Source organism: Natrix helvetica (assembly GCF_964273705.1).
Source record: "Natrix helvetica genome assembly, chromosome: 2".
NCBI lineage: Eukaryota > Metazoa > Chordata > Lepidosauria > Squamata > Natricidae > Natrix > Natrix helvetica.
This window is the reverse complement of record NC_138552.1, coordinates 24814850-24842841: the sequence shown is the minus strand read 5'-3', so window position 1 is coordinate 24842841 and position 27992 is coordinate 24814850. Positions and strand designations below refer to the sequence as shown.

At 43.6% G+C, this 27992-nt stretch overlaps 1 protein-coding gene across 3 annotated transcripts in view; it reads left to right on the top strand.

The window, feature by feature from the left end:
- The window catches only part of EMB (embigin), a 54609-nt gene that overhangs the window by 19625 nt on the left and 6992 nt on the right, over positions 1–27992 (top strand). For 2 of the 3 annotated variants that reach the window (XM_081944079.1, XM_081944078.1), the window contains exons 3-7: positions 1886–1963; positions 11015–11210; positions 14188–14276; positions 24315–24442; positions 24744–25026. In XM_081944079.1, the coding sequence (XP_081800205.1) occupies positions 1886–1963; positions 11015–11210; positions 14188–14276; positions 24315–24442; positions 24744–25026 (774 nt within the window). The remainder of the gene's footprint in view (positions 1–1885; positions 1964–11014; positions 11211–14187; positions 14277–24314; positions 24443–24743; positions 25027–27992) is intronic. The other variant, XM_081944080.1, reaches the window with a different exon arrangement.

The following is a 27992-nucleotide window of genomic DNA, read 5'->3' as shown; positions in this document are numbered from 1 at the left end:
CAGGTAGTCCTTGACCTATGCTCATATATTTAGTGAGGATTGACATTACAATGACTTTGACCAAATGGTAGTTATGACCCATCCTTGGGTTTATGGCTTTCCCTGCAACCCTAAGGTCACAAGTACATTCACAATGTCTTAGCATTAAGTAATCAGTTCATACTTATATCGTTTGCAGTGCCCACAATCATGTAATCATCCTTTGTAACCTTCACCTGCCGGCTTCCCCAGGAAGTCAATGGGAAAGCCAACAGGGAAGGTTGCAAGTTACTATAGTAAGTCTCCCTCACCCTCATATCCTCCCCCAGCTCCTCTCCACTTACACTGGTCAGTTGTGCACGTTCTCTGACATGTGCTACAACCCTGTGCACCCATGCATTCTCCTTGATCTGCACTTGTGCACACCATCCCTTGTCTGCATTGCCTCTTAACACTCCCCCACAGACTCTCTGAACCTTGCCATGCCTCTTGTGCATCACTTGAGACACCCTTGGTTGTCGATGATCTAAGCTGGGATGGCAGTGGTGCAGCCATTTTTGGGTTCCTTGATTTCTCAGCAATTTTAAGTACTGTCAACCTGGAATCCTTCTTAGCTGGCTCCATGATTTGGGTTTACTGTTTTATGGAAGTTCTCTTTTCTGGAGTCAGTTCCAGTTGACAATGGTTGAGGGGAGAGAGAGATCAGTTCCTAGGCCCCTCTCACGTGAAGTTCTACAGGGTTCTACTCTCTCCCTCCTGCTTTTCAACATCTACATGAAACTGTTGGGTGAGGTCATCTGGTGAGGCCATCTGCTGGTTTAGGGTTCAGATCTGGTTTAGGGTTCAGATTCCTCAGGATGCTGATGATACTCAATTATATATTTTGATTAATTTGTTTACAATTTGATTGTTGATTTGATTGTTGCGAACTGCCTAGAGTCATTTAAAATCAAGGGATATACATGTTTAATATATTATTGTTGCTGTGATTGTTGCAATTATTATTATTTGATGATATGGTAAGTGTGTTCTACAGTTTATGGAAGGAAAAATAGCTTGTAGTGAAAGATTGTAAATATCCTGATGAATGATAAAAGCATTTATCATTTATGTATGATAAATGCTCAGTTTATTGTGCTTTAATTTAGCAGACTTCACAAACAACAGGTACATTTCAATGGGCTAATATCTGTTAAATAGAAGGTTTGTCTACGAAATTGAGGCTATGCTATTTACATCAATTAATGTAAGTCTACAAATGATGTACATTGCTATAAATGATAAAAATTAAACATTAGTAGTCTTTTAGATTTAACCGATTCTCTCTCTCTCCCCCCCCAAATTATATTGGCATATTAAATCAATGTTTCCCCCTATAATTAGATTGTTGCTTATTTCCAAGGAATATTTGTTAGAGGAGGATTTATTAGAATAATTAGAAAAGTTTGATAGATGATAGATAGATAGATAGATAGATAGATAGATAGATAGATAGATAGATAGATAGATAGATGATAGATAGATAGATAGATAGATAGATGATAGATAGATAGATAGATAGATAGATAGATGATAGATAGATAGATAGATAGATAGATAGATAGATAGATAGATGATAGATAGATAGATATAGATAGATAGATAGAGATATCACAGAATGAATTATTAGCATTTAAACAACAGAACTGGAGGTCCTTTGTAATACTCTTTGTAATAGTTTAATATTATGTGTGAATCCTAACCCCCATTAGCAATAGTCTCCTGAGTAGAGGACAACACATAGTATAAGGAAATCATAGCATGGACTAATTTAAGAGAAATATGAAGCAGCTTTTTATATGAACCTGGTAAGCATGATCTGTCTTCAGTGACCTTTGAAATAAATCTAGTAACTTTTTTTTAAAAGCAGGTCCTTCTTCCACCATGGCAACTTCCAGTGAAGCTGAGAAGCTCCCTTTCTTGAATGATACCATTATCATAGAGGGTATGTTTTTTCTTAATCTTTAATTTGAATATTGACTGATAAGAGAGATGTATACTAACCTATATACTACTAAAGATTACAATCATGTTGTCATAACCTTTACCTGGGTGAAACTGTGCCTCAGAAGGGAACAGTTTTTGAACTAAGGTACTCAAATGGGCCAACTTATAGAAAGTGTCCAAAATCTGGGGTCTATAGCCTGAGGGAATGAAATTTGGAGAAGTTGTGGGTACTTCAGTGCTACTGGCTGCAGTTGTGCTCCTGAGCTTCTGCTGTAGTCACATGATCTTCATTTTCAACATTCTGTGACAGTTCCCCAGCCAGTCTCACAATCTCTCTCTTCCTCCTTCACCCAACAGCAGCAGCCATGTACCTGCAAGGACTGAAGGGAGGGAGGGAAGAATAGGATGGAAGGAAGCCTTGTGCTTCCTTCCTGGTCTGTGCCATCCCTCCCATGTACTCCCGCAACCTTGTCCATCTCAGGTGTCCCTCCCCTGACCTGCATTACCCATCCATGTGCCTGACCTGACCTATGCAGCACCTCCTCATCCTACCTGACCTGCACCGCCCTCCCACTCACTCTTCCCAACTCATGTTGGACCTCTCTCATATTTCCACATACCATTCCTGACTCACACCCCCTGGCTTCTTCCCTCATTTTGTCTATCCTGCAACAGCCAGTTTTTTCCTGCTGGCTACATTCTTGATTTCTCCTTGTAAAGCAAAATAAATGTGGAAGTTGGCAGGAATTCAAGGAAGGAGGGAGGGAGGTCTCTGATGCTCCCACAAGGCAACTGGGGAAGCCAATAGGAAGTCTGAAGTCACCCCACTTCCATTGCCTTTTTGTCTGTCCTTTGTTTTTTTAAATTTCTTTGTAAAGGTAAAGACATATCTCTGAAATGGTGACCCAATGGGTCATAGGATGTCTTGTTATTACATTTTTGAATCAGTAAAATTGAGGTAATTTAATAAGAGTGTTTTATTCAATTTGTTTAACTAGCTGAAAGCTTGGGCAGAAATTGATGAGGAAAAAAACTGTTTCTATGTAAGGGTAAGCATTTCATTTTGTAGGCTGCCAGTTGTTTTTACACAAGGGGTTTTCAAATCAGCATGCAACATTCCATTTCATGGTTGTAAGTTTAAATTTTGCACACAAATGGAAGCTGTATAACAATCAGTTGCAAATAACCAGGAGCATTTATGGAGTTCAAAGCACAGGAGAGTTTATCATTGCTACTACGAGTACAAGAATATAGTCAACTAATGATTAAAGGTAACTTGATGCTACATAAGGGTCAACAGAATTCATGAGGAGGCTGGACTTAGTAGGTCCCTTGTGGCAACATAATAACTCTAAACTGATGACATATTTAACCCTGCCTTGAAGATCAGCCAGTTCTTCTACAATAGTGTGGCTACCAAAAAGTGGCCGTCCTTTTATTTTATATTAAATCTCCAGATCCAGATTTTGGACTGCAAAAATCCAGATAGCCACAAGATGACATCATGATTTAGAGTTTTCCTTATAATTGCTTCCACCTTGAGGTTATCTGGAATTCTGTCCTCCCATATGGAAACCGTATTCATAAGAACTTTAAGCTGCTTTGATTTTCTGAGTCCGTTCAATATGCTCAGTATCTCTTTGTTAACTCTGTTAAGTTCCCCCTTTTTTGCCAGGGCAGATTCAAAAAGGAATTTCACTCTCCTGTTTCTCAGATTGAATATTTGCAAGTGAATTGCACAGGCCAAAAGGATGACCCGTATGGAAAATATCTGATTAATAGAAGCTATTTTTTGTCTTTCCCTATAAAGGAAAGCCAAAAAGATTAACAACAATCAAATTACAAAGAGTTAAAAAAGATTCACAATTAATAAAACTTTGCAAAACTAGTCAAAAATAATTGAATTGCCCCAGCCTCAAAAATGGCATCATAGGTCACTTATTTTCATCAAAGGACTACAACTAAATATCGTGTTTGCCTGAAAATAAGATCAGGTTTTATTTTCTTTTGGGCTCCAAAATAACCCCTAGGGCTTATTCAGGGATGTCCCCCCCTCCCCCAATGTATGGGAGGCCCACTTCTGCTTGCTCATGGTGGAGCAGGAGGCCACGTGGTGTGCTACTGCCACCATGAGGCAGGAAAGTTACCTCAGGGCTGCTGCATCCAGGCCATCCATGCCCCAAGACCTGCCTCGCCTTGGTAATCATGTAGCCAGGATACCTTATTTTTAGGGAGAAGATTTACCATATTTTCTGAAATACAATACAATACAATACAATACAATACAATACAATACAATAATACAATACAATACAATACAATACAATAGTAGAGTTGGAAGGGACCTTGGAGGTCTTCTAGTCCAACCCCCTGCCTAGGCAGGAAACCCTATACCGTTTCCGACAGATGGCTATCCAACATCTTCTTAAAGACTTCCAGTGTTGGGGCATTCACAACTTCTGGAGGCAACTTCTGTTCCACTGATTAATTGTTCTAACTGTCAGGAAATTTCTCCATATAAATGCACTTCCTTCCCCCCCAAAAATATCTGTGCGTCTTATACAGAGAATATTGCCAAAGTTCCACCCACCCACTGGCCTCTACCCACAGGCCCCCACCCGCCGGCCTCTGCCTCCTAGCAATTTGCTTCCTTGCAGCAAACAGCAAACAGCATGGTCAATTTCAGCACAGTCTGATTTAACATGAGCAGTTGATTGGTGATTGGATTGGCCTCCGGGAATACTTACTATCAGCTGTTCCAGGCTGTGGGGATCGCTGCTGCCCATCGCCGCCTCCATACACATCCTGTTTTCAGCCTCCGTGCACCCCATTTTTGGCCTCCGTGCCTCCATTTTTGGCCTGTTCAAGATGGCGGGGACAAGTGGCTGCAGCAGCGATTTCCACCACCTGGAACAGGCTGAAAACGGGGTGCATGGAGGCTGAAAACGGGATGCACAGAGGCCAAAAATAGGGCACGTAGGGGCAGCAATAGGTGGGAGCGGCGATGGGCAGCAACAGCACCGATGGATGGTGGCGATCCCCGCAGCCTGGAACAGATGATAGTAGGTATTCCAGGAGGCAAATCCAACTGCCAATCAGCTGCTTATGCTAAATCAGGCTGTGCTGAAGCTGACCAAGCTGTTTGCTGTTTGCTGCAAGGAGCCAAATTGCTGGGAGGCAGATTTTTTCCCCTTGTTCTCCTCCCCAAAAGCTAGGTGCGTCTTATACTTTGGAGCATTTTATTGTCCAAAGAATATGGTATATTTAAAAAAAGTGCAACTTCTCTGAGCAAGAACCCTGTTTCTTATATACTTGTCTGTTAGATTTCAGAAAATGCACAGACCCACATCCTCCATGTTGCCCTGAACAACAGACATATAGCTAAAGATATAGATATAGCTAAAGATGTAGATATAGGTATGGATATGGGTATAGGTATATATATGTTACTGTGAAAGTCCGAAATCTGGTGAATGTCGACATTCACCGGTGAATGTCGACATTCACATAGTCGCTTGGTGTATGTTTGAAATATTTGCTAAATACCCTTATCCTCTCGACATCCTTACCCTAAAACCCTTACCCTAATACCTCGGCTCCTCGCTTCCTTTTAAGCGTCTTCTATTCGCGGACTTCTTTTTTTTTTTAAACCTGCGATCCTGCGCGGTTAGAACGAGTAGTTTCCAGGACCGCGAATTGAAAAGCAAAAGTAAAGCGTTACGTTGACTCGTTATATTTATTTATTTATTTATTTTATTATTCATGCTTCTAGACCGCCCCCTCTCCCAAAAAGGGACTCGGGGCGGTGTACAGTCCATGCAAAATATATCAAAATACAATAAAAATTGAATATGTACAGTTGGAATGGAGGAGGTTAAAAATGGAATTAAAAGAACTGTACAAAGCAATATATATAAATATAGGATTTTGAACCCCTAAAACACACACAATAAGTTAAAAACAATACCCCTGAAATAACCAGTTAATACATTTGCCAGGAGGGACAGTTGTAATTATGCCAGGCCTGCTAATCGGAACAGGTGAGTCTTCAATTTTTGCCGGAAGGAGCGGAGGTCAGTAGTGGTTCTAATGTCGGGGGGGAGGTCATTCCAGAGGGTTGGGCCCATCACAGAGAAGGCCCTACTCCTTGGTGTCGCCCGTTGGCATTGCCTAGTGGACGGCACCAGGAGAAGTCCCTCTCTGTGTGAGCGAATTGGCCGCAGGGATGTATGTGGGAGGATGCGATCCCGCAAGTAACTAGGTCCCGTGCCATGGAGCGCTTTAAAGGTGGTAATCAGCACCTTGAAACGCACCCGAAAAACCACAGGTAGCCAGTGAAGCTCGCGCAGGAGAGGTGTTACGTGGGAGTACCTCGTACTCCCCATCACAGCCCGCGCGGCTGCGTTCTGAACTAACTGCAGTCTCCGGGTGCGTCCCAAGGGCAGCCCCATGTAGAGAGCGTTGCAGTAATCCAGGCGGGACGTCACCAACGCATGAGTGACCGTGCGTAGGGCATCCCGGTCCAGTAGGGGGCGCAATTGGTGCACCAGGCGAACCTGGTGGAACGCCCCCCTTGCCACGGCTGCCACATGGTCATCCATTGACAGCCGGGCATCAAGGAGGACGCCCAAATTGCGCGCCCGTTCCACAGGGGGCAATTGTTCGCCCCCTATGGCCAGCGATGGAATCAGCTGGCTGAACCGAGGTGCCGGTAGCCACAGCCACTCAGTCTTGGAGGGGTTGAGTTTAAGTCTGTTGTCCCCCATCCAGACCCCGACGGCTTCCAAACACCGGGACATCACTTCGACAGCCTCGTTGGGGTGGTTTGGGGTTGAAATATACAGCTGGGTATCATCAGCGTAGAAGTGACACTCAACCCCAAAACCACGGATGATCTCACCCAGCGGCTTCACATATGTGTTGAACAGGAGAGGCGAGAGGACCGACCCCTGTGGCACTCCACAAGTGAGTGGCCTCGGGGTCGACCTCTGTCCCCCTGTCAACACACATTGCTTCCGGTCGGAGAGGTAGGAGCCGAACCACCGCAGAACGGTACCTCCGACTCCTATCCCCTCCAACCGGCGCAATAGGATACCATGGTCGATGGTATCAAAAGCCGCCGAGAGGTCTAATAGGACCAGGATAGAGGAACAACCTCTATCTCTGGCCCTCCAGAGATCATCGACCAATGCGACCAAGGCTGTCTCCGTGCTGTGCCCGGGTCGGAAGCCGGACTGGCGTGAGTCTAGATAATCGGATTCGTCAAGGTGTCGTGGAAACTGCTGCACCACCACATTCTCAACAACCTTCGCTAAAAAGGGAAGGTTGGAGACTGGACGGTAATTAGCTAGCTCCGTTGGGTCAAGCGAAGGCCCCTTAAGTAAGGGCCTCACCACCGCCTCCTTCAAGGCGGTTGGCAAGGATCCCTCACCCAATGAGGCATTCACCAGGCCCAGAAGCCAGCCTCGGGTCACCTCCCAAGATGCCAGTACCAACCAGGAGGGACACGGGTCCATTAAACATGTGGTGGGTCGCAGCCGTCCACGCAACCTATCCAAATCCTCGGGGGCAACAGAATCAAACTCCTCCCAGGATGGTCTCACAAGACTCGCTGTTGGCGGCCCATCTGGTCCACTGAGGGGGGGCCATCCACTCCGGATCTGAGCGACTTTGTCCTGCAGATATTCCCCAAACTCCTCTGCTCTGCCCTGCAAGGGTGCCCCCCGCGTCCTCTGTGACAAGAGGGAGCGGGTCACCCTAAACAGGGCGGCAGGGCGGTTATCCGCGGACGCAATAAGAGCGGCGCAATATCTACGTTTGGCCGCCCTTAATGCCACAAGGTAGGTCCGTAAATAGGCTCTTACCTGTGTTCGATCAGATTCGGAGCGTGAGGACCTCCACCTGCTCTCTAGACGTCTCCTATGGCGCTTCATCACCCTCAGCTCCTCGGTATACCAAGGAGCCCGGGTGGGTCGCTGTCGCAGGAGAGGTCGCAAAGGCGCAACCCGGTCCAAGGCCCCAGCCGCCGCCCTATTCCAGGCGGCCGCTAGGTCCTCCGACTGAGCGCGGGTCAGGGCTACATGTAATGGCCCAAGCTCCGTCTGGAACCTATCCGGTTCCATCAGGTGCTTGGGGCGGTACCAGCTTGGACCGTCTGGTCCCGCCTCCTCGCGGTGGGGGGTAGCGCCAGGGAAGTCCAGCCGGAGACATGAGTGATCTGACCATGACAGGGGTGTGACAACCAAGTCCCCTATACCCAGATCACTCATCCACTGCTCAGATACAAAAACAAGGTCCAGTGTGTGGCCACCTTCGTGCATACATATATGCATAGGTATTTTTATAGGTATATGTATATATGTCACCGTGAAAGACCGAAATTGGTATGTGTCGACATTCACCGGTGAATGTCGACATTCACCAACATTCACCAGTGAATGTCGACATTCACCAATTTCGGTCTTTCACGGTGACATATATACATATACCTATAAAAATACCTATGCATATATGTATGCATATAGAGATGATATAGATCAGGAGCATCAAACTCAAGGCCAGTGGGCTGAATCTGGCCTGCTGGTGCTTAGATCTGGCCTGTGGGGCCACTCTGGAAACAGTGAGGGACTGGCCACAGTGCCTCTGTCACTGAAAACGAAACTTGGGAGGGCCACATACAGCCCTCGCGAGTTCTGTTTTCACTGGCAGAAGGTTGCAGGAGGCAGTCACAGCTGGAAATGGAATTTGCAAGGGCCGCGTGCAGCCCTCCTGAGCTTCGTTTTCGCTGGCAGAGGGTTGCAGGAGGCCATTGCATTTGGAATTGGAGCTCACGAGCCCATTTCGCTGGCAGAGCACTCAGGCCACCACAGGTGCCCCCAATACGAGTGACGTCGAGTTGGCCATGCCCCCCCAGCACCCCAGGTCAAACACATCCTTGATGCGGGCCCCAATTAAATTGAGTGTGACACCCTTAGATAGATATGGCTAAAGTTGTAGATATGGATGGGATTTAGCAGGTTTGTGCATAGTGTCTTGAATTCCAATCATCTTGAATTGAAATCGTCTTGAATTTGCCTGATGCTAAGAACACTGCTTCCATTTAAGTTGGAAGTCATTTGAGGCCCAACGCCCTGATTGAGGTAGCTGCTTTTGAACTTGGAAGAGAATGTTTTCAGTTTTGAAATGCTTCCTACTCAGCCTTTGTTTTTCACGTTATAAGGATTTAGCAAAGCCCAAAGTAGCAAAACAGATTAACCTCACATTGCTCACACCAGTTTAATCTTCAAGGCCCTAAGTTACAGCTTCCCAGTAGCTCTTTTGTGGATCAGAACCATACTGACTGCCACTATTCTACGGTTGATTTTATTGGTAAGTCTCACCTAGCCATTACATCGGTGCAATCTTACAGTGATTCTCTGAATTAGTTTTCTTAGCATAATCGACGTCTCCTTTCCTATCTTCTCCTTTCCTTTCTGTGGTATATCCCCCAGCTCTGCCTTCTTGGACTCCTTTGTCAGAATCTAATCTTTCCCATTGTCTTCATAGACTCCATTACAGCCTTTTTGCTTTCCATGTAATTCTATTTCAGCAGCATCCCATTCAGGCATGAAATCCTCTTATTTTTGCTATTGGTTCAGAACCGGGAGCTTGCGCCCGGCCCTTCTGCGCATGCTCAGAGCTTCCATGATGATGTCGGGGTGGGTGGGCGAAGCCTCCTGCCGCTGCCACTATCAGTTCTCCCGAACTGGGGCAAATCAGCAGAATACCACTCCTGATCCCATTTCTGATTGCTTCACTGTACTCATTTTCTAGCACTATTTTGACCTATCCCACCAATGCATGAACTCCTGATTCATGTTGTAAAAGAATTCTCTCCCCTAAAGGTTGCCATCATTTTCTGTTCAGGGATGGGAGATGGGAAAGAGATGGCTATGTATAAAGTCATGCTTTGCTGGTGATGGACATGTAGACCATAGGATAGACACTATAATGTCATGTATGTCATTAGGCGTTATCATTCAAATTATGCAAATTATGTACTTTGATTTAATTTGAGCAGTGAGTTCATGATATGCATCATTCATCCCTTGTACCTGACTGTCAGGGTGTATTCCCAGTGAAGATCTGTGGTTCAACCAGAGTCCTATTCATTTTAGTAAATTATCTGAACTAATAGAAAGGAATGGTGGTGGCTCGGGGTTGAACTGTGGGGTCCTTGTTGCTTTCTGAGCTTGGTGGTTTTCTTTCTCAAACGAAAGCAATAATTTACAAGACTTTGAATTTCTGAAAGTAAATGTATCTTTAAAAATTAATCAGTGAACAATTAGATTTTTTTCAGCTGTCATTCATTTTGGAAAATTAGCTACATTGTTTTTTTTGGTGTTCTTCTAAGTTTGGGTATTAGGGGAGAAGAATGAGATTGGATTCATCTCAAGCTGGTTCTCCTTGAGTTGTGGCAGGCTTCCAAATTCAAAGTCAATAGCAAATTCTGATGCATCAGGATTCTGATGACAGCGTGGCTTATGTCCACTGTTAAGCACAGGCTAAAAGGTAGCATAATAGTTAGAGATCAAGGGGTTATCAAACAGCCAAGACAATTGTTTTATGAATGAAATGTTAGATGTACAATATTCTCCTGACATAGTCTTACTAAGGCCTTTCTAGGAACCATGTCTAAAATTCAACTTCTTCTAGAGCAGGGGTGTCAAACTCGCGGCCTGTGGGCCGGTTATGTCACATACTGGCTCTCCCTCGCCCAGTTTAGCAAAGGGGGGGGGAAAGTCCCGATATGTCACATGGCGACGCCGTGATGACACGAGGTTGACACCCCTGTTCTAGATTATTTGAAACAAAGTTTGACATAAGTGTGGCATGTGGGACTGCAATATTTTAGAAAGCTGAAGCTTTTAATTGCCAAATTCGACCGAATGTGCTCATTGTTTTGAAGCTAATAGTTGATCAAAAAGTTCTTTGAGTAATACACTCTCTTTTTTTTTGAAATTCTTTTCTTTTAATTGGGGAAGTCTTATCTCCTAACTATTTCCCATAGGATTTCCCAAAGTTTCTCAAACAAAAAGTATCACATTAGAGAGTCCAGCTGAACTTGAACTAATGTGTAGTTTGGTCATCAGCGACACCACAAACACGGCAAAAATGGAGACTGTTTGGAAGTCAGAAAATGCAACTTTCAACCCGGAGACCATCAGAAGGAATGAAACTCGCTCCAAATGGTGCACTCGATATACGTAAGTGGCTTTTATGTTACATGCTGACATAGTTTAAAGTAGAGAGGAACAATCTTTTAGTAGGGAGGGTCATTCTAGGAGGGGCAACTGCAGTGGCTAAAAGACTGTCCCGTAGAACCACTTTATAAATCCTTAGTAAGACCACACCTGGAATACTGCATGTAGTTTTGGTCACCACATTACAAAAAAAATAAAAAAAATAAATGTTGAGACTTTGGAAAAAGTGCAGAGAAGAGCAACTAAGATGATTGGAGACTAAAGACTGGAGACAAAAACATATGAAGAACAGCAGGAATTGGGTATGGCAAGTCTGAAGAAAAGAAGGACTAGGGGTGACATGATAGCAGTGTTCCGATATTTGCATGCGCCGCAGTGGCGCAGTGGTTTGAGTGCAGTATTGCAGGCTCCTTCTGCTGCCTGCTGGCTGCCTGCAATTTCACAGATCGCATCTCACCAGGCTCATGGTTGACTCAGCCTCCCATCCTTTGGAGGTGGATAAACTGATTGTTGGGGGGGCAATATGATAATTCTCTAAATCGCTTAGAGAGGGCTGTAAAGTACTGTGAAGTGGTATATAAGTCTAACTGCTATTGCTAAGTGCTATTACTATTTGAGGGGCTGCCACAAAGAAGAGTGGGTCAATTTATTTTCCAAAGCACCAGAAGGCAAGACAAGAAGCAGTGGATGGAAACTAATCAAGGAGAGAAGCAACCTGGAATTAAGGAGAAACTTCCTAACAGTGAGAATAATTAACCAATTAACAGCTTGCCTGAGTGCTCCATCACTGGAGATTTTTAAGAAAAATCTGGGCGTCCACTTGTCTGAAATGGTATAGGATCTCTGCTTGAGCAGGAGGTTGGACTAGAAGACCTCCAAAGTCCCCAGGCTCTATTCTGATGGAAATAATTGTTCACAGTTGGATTTACTTTTTTTCTGCTTGCTACATTAAAACTGATAATTTGATAACTTTGGGAAGGTGCTTAGTACTTCAGCCAGGCATTTTAAGAACTGCAAGCAACTTGAGACTATAGATTGAGGAGTTCATGTTTCTTTCTAATGACTTCACTGAGGCAGGATACTGATCAACTATGTCCCAGAGAAGCCAAACTAACACAATAAAGGGCTTGAAAGAAGAAAGGAAAAAGAAAATATGGTTGGAGATATTGGGTTTATTGTGGAATGATGCTTTTCAAGTTCAGGCAGTTTCTGGATTAAGAACGTTCAACAGGTTGCCTTTTACTAAAAAAAAATGGCAGAGGGCATTTTCCTTCCTTAAGCCAACAAGCCAGGCAGTGATTTATGAACTGTTGAAGTTGCACTTTTTAAACACACAACCTTTCAGTGGTTTTCAGCAGTGCAGAAAAACATTGCACGGTTTTTAGGGATTCATCAGCTTGAGAAAAGAGAATGCTATCCACCATTTTGAGTAACGGTTGAGCCTATTTGTAAGAACAAGCTCAAACAAAACGGAGTTAAGAATGGAACTTGTACTTAACCCAGTAGCTGGCTTTATATGAAGAGCTGTTGCGTAGAGTTTGGAACAGAATTGTTCCACCAGAGAAGCCGAGTTGTGGGATGATTAAATTACAAGGGAAGAGATTTTGGATGGGGAGCAGGAAACATTTTCTAAACAGCAGCAACCTTTCAATAATGGGATAGGCTGCCTTGGGAAGGGACACAATCTTAATCTTGTTTGCTGGAAGTGTTTCAATAGAGGTAGGATGACCATTAGTTGGGGATACTATAGGTAGTTCTCGACTTGCAGCCATTTATTTAGTGACTGTTCGAAGATCATTTTCGGCACTGACAAAAGTGACTTATAATGGTTTTTCACACTTTGCCGCATCCCCATGGTCACAGGATCAAAATTTGGATGCTTGGCAACTGGCATGTATTTATGACGGTTGCAGTATTGTAGGGTCCCCGTGATGCCCTTTTGCGACCTTCAGACAAGCTAAGTCAATAGGGAAGTCAGATCCACTTAACAGCCATTTACTTAACAATTGCAGTGATTCCCTTAATACAGGGGTGTCCAAACGTGAGAACTTTAAGACTTGTGGACTTCAATTCCCAGAATTCCCCAGCCAGCATGGCTGGCTGGGGAATTCTGGGAGTTGAAGTCCACAAGTCTTAAAGTTCTCACGTTTGGACACCCCTGCCTTAATAACTAGGGGAAGAAAAGTTATAAAAAGGGGCAAAAGTCACTTAACAACTGTTTCATTTAGTAACTGAAATTTTGGGCTCAATTCTGATCTTAAGTTGAGGACTACTTGTATAGTACTGAATTGCTGCAAGGGGCTGTGGTTGGATTAGAGAAGGGTCAAACTCAATTTCATTGAGAGTGGCATCAGGGTTGTGTTTGACCTCGGTGGGTGGGGCATGGCCAGGATGGGCGTGGTCTGCTTTATGTCACTCATGTTGGGAGCACCTGTGGCAGCCAAGTCCTAAGGCAAGACTTCCCTCAGACCCTCCCTCACTCTCATTATAACTCACTTACTTACTTACTCCTTCCCTCCTCCTTCCTTCCTTTTCTATTCCTCTTCCTTCTCTTTTCTTCTTCCTTCCCCTCTTTCCTTATTTGAAAACTGAGCTCGGGAGTGGGGGTGGGAAAGAGCTCAATTTTCGCTGGCAGAGTCACCATGAGCCAGTCTTTTGCTGTTTCCAGGGTGGCCCTCGGCCCGGATGTAAGCACACCGAGCCCTGGATCCGGCCCGCGGGCCTTGTGTTTGACACCCCTGGATTAGAGGATGACTGAGGTCCTTTCTATCGGTAGTTATCTGAACAGTGATGATCCATTTGTATATTCCTAATATTTCAGCTATCATAAATTTGTATCTGTTTCAACAAGCTGCTTGCATGTCACCATTTATCAATCTAAAACATTACTGTTACATATTTTCCAATTGTCGTTTTCATATTGTTTTTCTTTATAGCTCAATAGTGTTTATTATATATCAATTGCTTAACTGTTTTTAAGGATAAAAGTCAGAAACGAAGACCAGATGAGGAAATACACATGTGTTTATAAAACTACACCAGAAATAAATGCTACATTTGATTTACAAGGTAAGATCCAAGAATTTACCCTATAAAAACTCACTCTTCTCAAATCACACCTTTTATCAGCAAATCAGAGCATTGTCCCCCCCCCATGTTTTCTACTCTGCCATATTAACGCCCCAAAGGTGCTTTTTCCAAAAGGCAATTGGACTTTCTTTTTTTTAAAAAGTTTTTCCTTTGAAAACATTTTGCTTCCCCTCCAAGAAGCTTCTTTAATTCTCCTGAAGCTTCATGAACTGAAGAAGCTTCTTGGAGGAGAAACAAAATGTTTTCAAAGGGGAAAAAAATAGGAAAGTCCAGTTGCCTTTTGAAAAAAGCACCTTTGGGATAACCATGACCTGGATGTCCATAGACTGTCAGATAGGTAGTCCTCGACTTACAACAGTTCATTTAGTGACCGTTCAAAGTTACAACAGCAGTGAACATGTGACTTATGACCATTTTTCACAGTAAGGACCTTTTCAGCATCCCTATGATCAGGTGATCAAAATTCAGATGGATGGCAATTGGTTCATATTTATGACCGTTGCTGTGTTCCAGAATCATGTGATTCTCTTTTACGACCTTCTGACACGCAGTCAATGGGGAAGCCAGATTCACTTAACGACAGGATTACTAACGTATTAAGTTCAATGATTTGCTTAACAACTGAGGCAAGGAAGGTCATAAAAATGGGGCAAAAAAACCTTAAGAAATCTCACTTAAGAACAAAAATGTGGGATTTAATGGTCATAAATCAAAGACTACTTGTATTGGTGCTCTCCACCATCCCAATTAAAAATGAAAAGATGGAAAAAAACTCGACCAACCACAGGAGTTCTCAATGCTGTCAACATGTACATTTAAAAAAAAAAGCTGGGAAAAAGTTGATTGTAATAAATATGAAGCAATGGCAAATCAAACTAAAATAATATGATATTTTTCTTATTAACATGAAAGAGGAATTTTGCTATACATCATCAAAATAATAAGTTCTTTTAAGACGTAACTTTAAAACATGTCAAGACTGGTTCCTTTAAATCTAATTTCTTTTCTTTTTGTTCTTCATTTTAAGACTATGTCTGCTTCTCAAATCTGCATGGAATGTCACAGCAGTTTTTCTTGTTGCTGTCCCTTTTTATTGATAACACTGTATCATCTGATGTAAAATGCTGAGGATGCAATGTGATGAATTATTGATATGACTAAATATAGAACGATGATGCAGATTAATGGACTATATCCATTAAATATTAATTATTCCTTGCCTTTTATAAGCAGCCACTTGCTACTGATTTTTAAAACTGAACAAGTGCATTTTGAAGAATCACTGCTGGGGCTGAAAATGAATTCACTTTCAGTGGGGAGAAAGATTATTCCACTTGTCTCTGTGCAAAAAGATGTTTTGTAGGATTAGAGTTTTGACACTGTACAGTTTAAATGTGAATCTAAGACCTTAATCAAGCATCAGACCAGTCGTGGGATTCAATTTTTTTTTACTACTGGTTCTGTGGGCGTGGCTTGGTGAATGTGCTAGGGGAAGGTTAGTGCAAAATCCCCATTCCCTCCCCACCCCACTAACCTGCTTTCCAGCTCCGTTCTCCCGTTCAGGGCAACAAAAGAAGATCAGCTGGGAGGCAGTGGGGGTGGGGCCAGACTATTTGCCAGTTCTCTGAACTACCATATTTTTCAGAGTATAAGACACCCTTTTTTCTTCAAAAAAGAGGGTTAAAATTTGGGTGTATCTTATACACTAAATACAGCTTTTTTGGCCTCCTGAAACCCCGTCCCCTTCACCAAAAATTGTCGTGCAGAGGTTTAGGAGGCTTCCAGAGTGCTCCTGGGGGCTGGGGAGGGCAAAAATGGCTCACTTTTTGCTCATGTTTGCCCCCTACCGCCCCGGAGCACTCTACAAGCTTCCTAAAGGCTATGCATGCCCTTTTTTGAGAAAAAAAATGGGCCCATTTACATGAAAAAAGGGCATTTTTGGGAGGTCTGCAGAGTGCAATTTTTTTTATTTGCCTCTTCAAAAACTTGATGCGTCTTATACTCCGAAAAATACGGTACTCAAAATTTCCACTACCAGTTCTCCAGAACCTGTCAGAACTGGCTGAATATCACCTCTGCATCAGACACCCGGAAGAATTCAGCTTCGCTACTCTTTTAGATCTTGAAGTCTGAGGTTGTTACAACTGCAAGGGAATTTCTGATCTGAGTAGTTTCCTACAAAGCCCTACTCATTTGCAGAAACAGCTAAACATTTCCAAACTCATTTGCAATATTCTGATGGGAAAAGCTCTATCACTAAGAAAATTGCTTCTGCATAATAACATGGACATTTAGAAGTAGAAAATTGAGTATGTAAGGATTAAAGATCAACACCGATCATCAGGGATGTTTAAAATTGCCCGTCTGTATGATAATGTGTATACTGTAGTTTTGGCAGTAGAACTGCTGCAAAAGTGCTAAATCAAGAAGAATGTAATTGGCTGTTGGCTATCTATCATCCTCACGTAATTATGACAATGTGTTCCACAGGCATTTGTTCCATTGTTTATTGTGAGTCATAAAACAGTGCATGTTAAGAAGGAAAATTTCATTAGGATAAAAAAAAAAACCCAACAATATTGCACTCTGCAGCCAAATGTTAATCAGACTGGAAAGTGGTAATGATCAGCTACATTTTATTTCATGCTGTATTTGTTCAGCTCTAAACTTATCAGTGAGACACGAGCAATATATTTCACACTGCTATATTTTGTGGCTGGGTAATGGTGTGAGCAAAATAAATTTGCTCAAACCAAGATGTTTTAAATAGCATACTTGACTTTGGCAAGCTCAAGTTTTTTGTTTTTTTGTTTTCGCTTTTAACAGTTTGCAAAAACTGCCTTTTCTTTTTGCTTGCTTATTGTTTTTGAATGAGAAAAATAGCAGAAACTAGGTTTCCACAGTTATTGGCTTCGAGTACAAAAAGTTTGGGTCATGTTAAATTTGATTACCTGCATAACAGTGAAAATATTCAGGCCACGGTAGGAGAACCCCATTTAACTGGGAATGAAACATAACTTGCAAGCATGATCCTTTCTTACATATAATGGCAAATTTCTACCTTAGTAGGAAATGATACATGAGCTTGCACATAAACCTCATCTTCAGTTGTTGTATGTCCCTCAGCCAATCATGTTTGCTCAGAAACAATCATTAACAATTAATAATCAGGTTAATTTTGAGTAAGTTATTTCCATGTGATTTAATTCCCAGGAATGTTTAGAACCACAGCTATTTCCAGATGTAACCAGGGACATTATTTCCATATAAATCATTAAGTGTGGAAGACAAAATCTACCTTGAGCCTATACCTATAGCTAGAAGTGTTAGATATTAACACTAGCTACCATGGTTTCCACTCTGGTCCTCTGTTCCGGTGGGAACAATTTTAATCTGATTGGCTAAGAGGTCTGACAGTTCCCTGTAAAAGGAGAGCTGTCAGATCGAACAGTTGCTGGATTGTGCATACTTGACTGTTACAATAAAGAACTGTTGTTGCGTTAAGCCAGAGTCTGCCTTCTCATTGCCCTATCTAACACTGGCGACGAGGATGGGATTGAGAGGCAGATAGGCGAACAACGAACAACGAGACATCCAGCAAGTAAATCTAGTCCGGAGCATCAGCGCGGCATTGAGCAACCATTTCAAGCAGCAAACCTGACTCACCTCAGACAAAATGGCCATGCACGCCCCGCCAACTCCATATGACCCGGTGGCCGAACACTGGGAATCGTATATGCTGAGGTTCGAATGCTTCCTCAAGGCAAACGACCTTATGGGGGTTCCCGACTCCCGCAAGAAGAATCTTTTCCTGGGCTACTGCAGCCGAGAAGTTTTCGAAACAGTGAAGGACTTATCAGAGCCAACTCTGATCCAAGTGGTTCCTTGGGCGGCGTTACAACAGACTCTAAAAACTCACTACGCACCCAAACTGAGGCACGTCCGCCGCCATGAATTCAACGTGCGGAACCAAAGAGAAGGCGAGTCCATTAACCAATATGTTACAGCCCTGCGAAAAGCAGCAAATATTGTGACTTCCGTGACCTGGACGACCAAATTTTGTACCGCTTAATCTGCGGAGTGTGGGACATCAACCTGCAGAGACGTCTGCTAGCCAGATCAAACATGTCTTTGTAGATCGCACTCGACAAAGCCAGGACATCTGAATCTGCTGACAAGTCCATGGAAACCTTGCAGTGCCAGTACAACGCGCCATAAACCGTGCAGAAGCAAACGCGCGTACATCACGAGGCCGCTGAACGAGAAACCTCCGACAGCGAAGACGATGATAGCTACCGCATGCGCAGTAGCCGCACAAAACCGGCTCGAAGATTCACCTCGCGCCTGCCACCCTGCGCAAGCTGCAGATGGGACCATGCCCAGTCTACCTGCCAGTTCCAGGACGCAACCTGTCAGCGTTGCGATAAGAAGGGGCTCATTGCCAAAGTGTGCTGGAGCGAATTCCCTGCCACCGCTTGGCAGCCAAAAGCAACCTGCCAACAGAGGCCCAACCCAGGGGCAGAAAACCCAAGGGCGCCCAGAGAGAGAACCCAAAGTGACCTATCAAACCACGATAGGGCAAGTCCGCACATGGCGGCCAAAAAAGCTGAAAGTCACAGTCCTCATTGAGGAAGCTCCCTGCGAGCTTAAAGTCGACACTGGATCCTCCCTCACGATCATCTCCTGGTCGACTCTGAAGCAAGCCATCCCGAGCCTGAAAAAACAGCACCTTCACACGCCAGACATCATGCTGCGCGACTACCAAGGGAACCGAGTCCCCATCGTGGGCCAAGGCACCTTCTGGGTGCAATTTAAAGGCATCAGCGCCAAGCTTCCCATGACCGTGGCCAACGCACCGCTACAGAGCCTCCTGGGCTAGACTGGTTCGAAGCCCTGGGTTGGAAGTCACCGGGATCAACGCCATAAAGGATGGCAGTGCCGAGGCGATTTTTAAGGAGTTCGAGGACATCTTCAGCTCCGGTCTCGGTAAGTATGTGGGGATACCAATTTCTTTTAACTTGGACCCCAACGTCGCGCCTATCAGGCTCAAACCCAGGAGAGTACCTTTCTCTCTCTGCCCTAAAATCGATAGGGAAATTGACAAACTGGTGAGCCAGGGGATCCTAGAGCCAGTCAACCATGCACGCTGGGAGACCCCTATAGTGACCTTGGTCAAGCCGGACGGGTCAGTCCACATCTGCGCAGACTATAAATGCACAATTAACAACGCGCTGCAACAAAGCGCCTACCCTGTGTCCATTGTACAGCACATACTACATTCTCTAGAGCCAGGAAATTTTTTTGCTAAATTAGATAGGGCGCAGGCATACCAGCAGTTACACAGTGCCACAGCAGAGGCTCAAACCATCGTGATGCACAGGGGTGCATTCAAATGCCACCACCTGCAATTCGGAGTTAGTATCATCCCTGGACTGTTCCAAAGCATCATGGAATGGCTTTTGCAGGGGATACCAGGAGTCGTCCCCTATTTCAACGACATTTTGGTATCAGCTGCAAACAAGGCACAACTTTTAAAAAGAGTTAGGGCTGTTTTGATCAGAATTCGCGAAAAAGGCCTCCAGCTCAAAACAGAAAAATGCAAAATTAATGTGCCCAGGGTAGAATTTCTTGGGTACATGATTGATGGCTCTGGGATCCACCTGACATCCAAAAAGTAAAAGCTATCCAGGAAGCCCCTACACCTCGCAATCAGGCTGAGCTGCAGGCATTCCTCGGGCTCCTTAACTTCTACAGCGTCTTTCTCAAACAGAAAGCAACGGTCGCTGAGCCCTTGCATTGCCTCCTTTCCAAGAATGCCAAATGGTCCTGGGGCCAAGCCAAGGCCGCCACATTTGCCGCGGTAAAACGCCTGCTAACTGCTGACTCCCTGCTGGTCCAGTACAGCCAGATCCTGCCGCTGGTGTTAACATGCGATGCATCCCCTTTTGGCATCGGCATGGCTGCTTACTCCTACAAACTGATTCACCGCCCCGGTTCCACGTTAATAATAATAATAATAATAATATATTTATTTCTTAGCCGCACCCTCTCCCGAAGGACTCGGGGCGGCGTACAATGAAACATACGAAATAAATATGTGGACAAAACAAACATATAACAGAGACATATACTGAGACATACACAAGGAGGAGGTCGGCTGATAAATAAAAACAATTAAAATACAGTATTTAAAACCCCTAGAAATTAAATATAATTAAAATACCCAGTTAAAAACCCGTCAGGAGCGATATGGTTAGATCAAAGTTGAGCCAGGCCAGCTGCTTGGAATAGGTGGGTCTTAAGCTTAATATGAAAGGAGCGGAGGTCAGAGGTATTCCTAATATCCGGAGGGAGGTCATTCCACAGGGCTGGGCCCGCCACAGAGAAGGCTCTACTCCTAGGCGCCGCCCCACGACATTGTCTAGTGGACGGCACCTGGAGGAGGCCCTCTCTGTGCGAGCGAATTGGTCGCAGGGATGTATGGGGCAGAATACGATCCCGCAAGTAACTAGGTCCTAAGCCACGTTGGGACATGCCGACGCTTTAAGCTGCTGTCCCCTACCCGAACTGCTGGCCGACCCCACTCCCGAGACACTGGTCCTTCTTACTGACCGCCTGGACTCTGGACCTGTCTCGTCCAATGACGTTGCCCGCTTTTCTGCTAAAAACTCTGCTATTAAGCAGATTCTGAACTGGGTGTGGAGGGTGTGGCCCAAGGGGCCTGTTTAGGCTGAATTTAAAATGTTTTTAAGTAAATGTGTTGGTAATCAAGGGCTGTTTACTATGGGGGGACCGGGTGGTTGTTCCAAGCAAACTGCGAAAGCAGTATTAGAAGCATTACATGTGGGGCATCCTGGCATCGTCAGGATGAAATCCTTGGCTAGGAGCTACGTCTGGTGGTCTAACATGGACAGGGAGATAGAAGAGTGGGTGGCCACCTGCACTCCGTGTCAGGAATCCAGACCAGCTCCCCCAGAGGCACCCGCTAAGGAGTGGGAGCGCCCTCAGGCATCCTGGTCTAGGGTGCACATTGACTTTGCAGGCCCCGTTCATGGCCAAACGTTCCTCATAGTTGTGGACGCGTATTCGAAATGGTTAGAGGTAGCCCTGATGACCTCTACCACGGCAGAGGTCATCAAGGTGCTATGGAGACTTTTCTCCACTCACGGCCTGCCTGACGTGTTGGTCTCAGACAATGGGCCCCAATTCACGGCCATGCAATTCGAGACCTACTTAGCTAGCCAGGGAATTCGGCAAGCCCTAGTAGCGCCATTCCACCTGGCTTCCAATGGTCAGGCGGAGCGAATGGTGCGATCGGCTAAAGAGGCCCTCGCCAGAATGGGCCCGGGTGATTGGCAAACATGGGTTGATCACTATTTACTAATCCAACACATTACGCCAAGTGCCACCACGGGGAGAAGCCCCTCCGAGCTTCTCATGGGTCGCAGTCTAAGGTCCCACTTAGACCGGATACACCCAAACTACTCTGCCACATCACCCCCAGACTCCACAAGCAAGTTTTGAAACTTTAGCATAGGGGATTCAGTATACGCCCACAACTATGCCGGGGGAACTCTGTGGATTCCTGCTACGGTGATAGGCATCACCGGGCCTTGCTCTTATTTATTAGAGCTGGAGGATGGTAGAAATTGGAGGAGGCATATTGACCGACTCCGTGGTCGCCTCTCCCACTCCAATCTTAGGGCACCAGACGAAATTCTGAAACAAAGCAACCAAGGCCCTACCCAACAGGAGCAAACATTCACTCCTTCCACAGACAACTCAAACCCGCAAAGTTCGGAAAACTTACCTGAATTTGTTGCAGGCCCACAGCGAGCTCCATGCGAGCAAAGCCAGGGAACTCCAGCCGCGGCCTGGGGTAAGTTCCAGCAGGTTCCACAGAGCGAAGCTGGAGAGAAAACAGGTCCGTCCAACCTGCCTGAAGAACCGGTTCCAAATGAACTACGCAGGTCTGGTAGAGGGAAACAAAGACCCGCCTACCTCAAAGACTATGTGACCAATAGGAACATCCCAACCAAGAGAGAAGGGGTGTTAGATATTAACACTAGCTACCATGGTTTCCACTCTGGTCCTCTGTTCCGGTGGGAAAAGAGGTTTAATCTGATTGGCTAAGAGGTCTGACAGCTCCCTATAAAAGGAGAGCTGTCAGACTGAACAGTTGCTGGATTGTACATACTTGACTGTTACAATAAAGAGCTGTTGTTGCGTTAAGCCAGAGTCTGCCTTCTCATTGCCCTATCTAACAAGAAGTTTGTGTAAAATAAAGTACACTGAAGAACATTCTAACCTTCACCCTTAAAATTGTATTTTATGATCTAGAGCAGAATGGACAATTTTCATGCAGCCCGGGCCTCTTTGCTAATTATTTTGGGCTGCTTGGATGGTTGTTTTGATATTAAAAAAAACCAAACCTTTTGTGGGTTTTCAACATCTCTCTATAAAATCCTTTCAAATTCTCCAAATGCAACAGAGAAGGGAAATAATCCATATGAGAGAATCTCTGGGGGCCCAAAACAAAATTGCTGGATTCAGGTAGCTGCAGAAACAGCTTTTCTCATAATACTATATTGAACTCCTCTCACTTCTGCAAGTGACATTTTGTTTCTGTTCCTCTCTATTCTAGCTGTGTCAAGGGAGCAAACTATCATATATAAGAAGATCCATATTAGTCTTCTGAAAGCCTATAAAGTCCCATATTCTATTCCTGCAGTGTTGAGTCAGAAGCTTATAGGTAGCCCAAAGCTTATGTGCCCATAACCCCCACAGAATGTTATAAGAACAATGATAGCTTCTCTGATTCCATTCTAACTTGTACTGACTCAAGAGATGACTCAACAGAGTTGGAAGGAGTGACAAGTGGGTGACATCTTGATAGCTCCCTCGCTCAGAAGAAAGAGAAAGAGGCAGAAATGGTTTCCTGATGAAATAGCCATGTTTTAAAGGCCCTCCTAAAAATCTTCCTGTTCCACAGAATGAGGGCAGGGGAGAGAGAAGGGTTGATCCTGATCCCGAAAACATCAGTCCCTAGAATAAAAACCATGTCCTGTCCAATTTTTCTTCATTCATTGATTTTCAGCCTTGAATCTACTTTCTATTTTATCATTTTAAATTGGAAATGCATTTAATTATACTTTACTAAAATTGCCTGCAGGAATTCAGGAGGCAATTTAAATTGCACAAAGAGCCTTAGGCATCTATTTCAGTCAAGTGTCGTGTCCCTTCAGAGATGCTCTAGATCAGAATGTCTCAACTTTGCTGACTTTAAGATGTGTAGACTTTGATTCCTAGAATTCCCCTGGCAGCCTGCTACGTGAAGAATTCTAGGAGTTGGAGTCCACACATCTTAAAGTTGCCAAGGCTGACCAGCACTGATCTACATGGTAGGCAAGAAACAGTGGGGATATCCATCTCTTTCTGCTATTCCCCCCTTTTTAATCTTCTGATAGCCTTTAATCCCTGTCCCAAACAGAAGGATACGGGCAGGAAAATAAAGTTATTGCTAGAAATCTGGATTAACTCTTTGCATAGAACCATATTAAGATTAAGCCTAGGGATATATCAAAGTGGTCCAAAAGCCTCTGGAGCCTGGGGTGGGTGAAAAAGAGGCCCAAGGAGCCAACCGGAAGTTCAGAAACTATTACAGAATCTAGTTGGTCTGCTTCGAAAACCACAAAGTCTCCCCTGGGAAGGTAACAAAGAAAACTGTCATGGAAAGGATGTGTAGCATCTCTGACAGTACTGTGGACCCTGGTCAAGCATCGCTTATATGCTATGCCCTGGATAAAAGGAAGCAAACTCTTCCAATAATCTTTTCTGCTGTCCTTGCCATTGTCTGCACAGCTTTCGTGTCTGAAGCAGTAATGCTTCAAAACCACACAGGATTACAATGCAAAAGGATGCTTTCGATCATTCCTGAATAGAAAGTGGGAAGGATGGGGGGAAGGAAGATGCACTCTTCTCATACTGCATTACAGTTCTTTTTTTTCCCCTCCTTAGTGCCTCAAGTCCATGTAAAGTCTGAGCGTATAATCAGTTATGTGGGTGACTCTGTGGTCTTGACTTGTGATGTTGGCAATGTTAACCCAAGTTTCTGGATCTGGTATTCAAATAATGGAAGTGGAGAGGTAAAGTTCTGTTTCATTTATGGGAGGAATCCTACCCCCACCCCCACCCCACTATTTCAAGATACTTTTCAAGATATGCTTTTTTAATATAGACCCGATCTTACCCCAGATAGACTATGAATCCAATGTTCATAGATTTCCAAAGATTGTTTGTTTTTTAATTTCCCTTTCATGTGTCTATTTCACTGTTATAATTTTCCGGTCAGAATCTTCATTTATATATTTAAATATCTATATATTGGAATTTGTAATGACTTATGAGCGTGTGATGAAGATTCTTCACTCTTTTTTCTTCTGTCAGGTGGTTATTAATTCTACCCTGATGCCAGAGAAGTACAGCTTTATCCAGACACCTGCAAACACAACCAAACTGAAGATCCTTGCTCTCTCTGAATTAGATACCAGTTCTTACTGGTGCAAAGCTAGATTTCTACTAGGTGAAAGCAAAGGAGAAGTGTCGCTTACCGTCCTGACCTATCTGACACCTCTCAAACCTTTTCTTGTAATAGTTGCTGAAGTTATCATTTTAGTATCGCTTGTTTTTATTTTTGAAGTGGTCACCAAAAAGAAAGAAGGGAATATTGGTAAGATATGAAAGAATAACATATTCAAACATGCTTTTATTTGGTATTTTTTGTGCATTAAGAATGGGGCGGCATGAATGGTAAACTTCTGTTTGACTGGAGTTTCTTGGGGGTCTTGGGTAAAGGAGGTTTATTAATTTCTTGCATGATGTCATTATTAGCACACAAATTATGCAGATACACTAATTTGCAGGGCTATAATTTATGTCATGATTATGACATGTGGAACATCGGTGTGCTTCTACCAGAGCCTGTGCTGATATGTTTCCATTGTGTTGGACCTCAATTTCTAGAATTCCTGAGCCAGGATACATAATGTAAGGAATTGTAGGAACAAGTCCAACAGAATAGAGCATGCAAAGTTGGGAAAGATTGCACTAAACTGTAACAAGAGGTAAATTTTGTTTCCTCTGTTAGTTTTCTATTATTAGAATTTAAGAACAAAGTCATAGGGTCAAGTAACCTTTTATTGGCCAAGGGCTGCATTTTATCTTCATGTGATGGATCCAGGGCTACATTTAAAAAGTGAACAGAGTTCTTGGGAGCAAGAGGGACGCACACAACGAAATGTGACTACACCATGACACAAATGGCATGGTTTAAGTACGTGCACCAGGCATCAAAACATAAGTGTAAAAAAAAACCTTATGTGCATGTTATCAGTTTGGTATCACTTCATAATGCAGATGTTGCTGACAGGGCAATAAAGCCTGACTTTACTAGTGTACACAGGACAAAATGATTTCCCCATAAAAACGATTTTCAATTTTGAGCCAGCAAGCAAAATGATTCATTTTGTCCATCTGTGAATTCTTTTGCTGAGTTTGTTGATTTCCCCCCAACCCCAACAATTTTTGCAGAAAAAAACATCAGACATTACATGATGCCCATAAATCCTTAACTGCCATCCTTGCTTTATTATAACTAACAAAGAGTTGCTTTACCGGAGGATTTTCTTCTTCTTTAGAAAGCCATTCATAGAATCAGGGCACAAGTAACTGGGCACATCTGCCTCTAAAAACATCTCTTAAGGAAATGGTGCTTACTTCAAAGTATCTGGATTTATTTGCTATTCAGTAGAAAGCTAAATGATGAGTGGAATCACGCAGGTGCTATGTTTTTGAACAAGATAAATAAAGGTTTTGTATGTGCTTCAAATATTTCATGTTTTAAAATTGAATTCAACAAAGAGGTTGAGCTGCAGTTTCGTTTTGTGGTTTTGTTGCATACCGGAAAGGAATGTGGTGGACTATTCTAAAATAATATCTGTGGCCACTGAAAGGGAGAACTCATGTCCTCCAGTTGGTCTCCAAGAAAATGCAAAGTGCCTGGGTTGCATATTACAGTGCAGAAAAACACTTTATTCTCCATACATACCCAGAGGTGGGCTGCTGCCGGTTCAGACCAGTTCACCCGAACAGGTAGTTCTGATTCTGTGCAGTTCGAACAGGCAATTCAGACCACCGGCTGGCCCCGCCCCTGCCCATTTTTTGGGCCAATTTCAGGCCGATTTTGGCTGGGAAAACAGTCTTAAAACATCCAAAAGCAGTCTGTTTTTTGGGGTGTTTTCAGGACATTTTTCCAGCCAAAATTGCCCCGAAAACCGTCCTGAAAACATCCCCCAAAACATTCTGTTTTTCATGCTGTTTTCAGTCTATTTTTCAGTCCATTTTCAAACCATTTTTCCAGCCAAAATCATCCTGAAAATGACACAAAAATGCTGAAAAAACAGTCACTTTTTCAGGCTGTTTTCAGTTCATTCTTTGGGCTGTTTTCAGGCAGTTTTTCCATCCTGAGAATTGGCCTGAAAACACTCCAAAAATGCCCTGGAAAAAAACCCAAAACAGTCTGGTTTTGGGGCCATTTTCAGGCCGAATTTCAGGTCAATTTCAGGCCTTTTTGGCTGTTTTCAGTCTGTTTTTCAAGCTGTTTTCAGGCCTTTTTCAGCCATGGGTATCATGACTTCATCCTGCATAAGAACTGCATATTTTGTGTCATTTGTGAGATGATGTCATGACATGTGTGATGTCCTTGTATCTTGGGTCAAATGCTTACGTGTGCTTCTTATCACATTGGAAGAACTGAAACTTTTCCAAAAGATGTTCAATACATAGCCCCCCTTTTATGGGGATAATTATTACGTATCAAGAGTTTTAATTTTTTACTTTATTTTTATTCCTTCACTAATTATTTATTTTATGTTTTATTATCTTATTGTGTCTTTATTATATGCAACCAATAGATTTCATTAGTTGGCAGTGTTTAAAAAAAGTAACAATATTTAAGTAAGTGCAAAGTAAAATCACCTAGTCGCACTCTAAGAGAGGAAATGTATTGACATTAAACTAATGTGGCTGTTAACTATACTGGTAATTAAATGGGCAAAGGTCTTATGCACACTAAAGGAAGAAACAGCAGTTTTTTATCTTGCAGTATTAGTGGGAAAAGTATTTCATACCATGTAATGTGCTTCCAGCTGCAGTATTCCATTTTTGAAAATTTGCGCTTCCATATTTCCACCTAAGGCATGATTTCTTTCGTAGAAAGAATTTGTAAGCAGTCATGTTAATCCATTATATTAACTATACAATTGACTATAAGGTAAAGGTTCCCCTCGCACATATGTGCCAGTCATTCCTGTCTCTAGGAGACGGTACTAATCTCCTTTACAAAGCTGAAGAGCCAGCGCTGTCCAAAGATATCTCCATGGTCATGTGGCTGGCATGACTAAATGCCGAAGGCATACGGAACGCTGTTACCTTCCCACCAAGGTGATCCCTATTTTTCTACTTGCCTTTTTATATGCTTTTGAACTGCTAGGTTGGCAGAAGCTGGGACAAGTAACGGGCGCTCACTCCATTATGTGGCACTAGAGATTCGAACCGCCGAACTGCCAACCTTTCTGATCAACAAGCTCTGCATCTTAGCCACTGAGCCACCGCATCCCTAACAATTTAATATAGAAT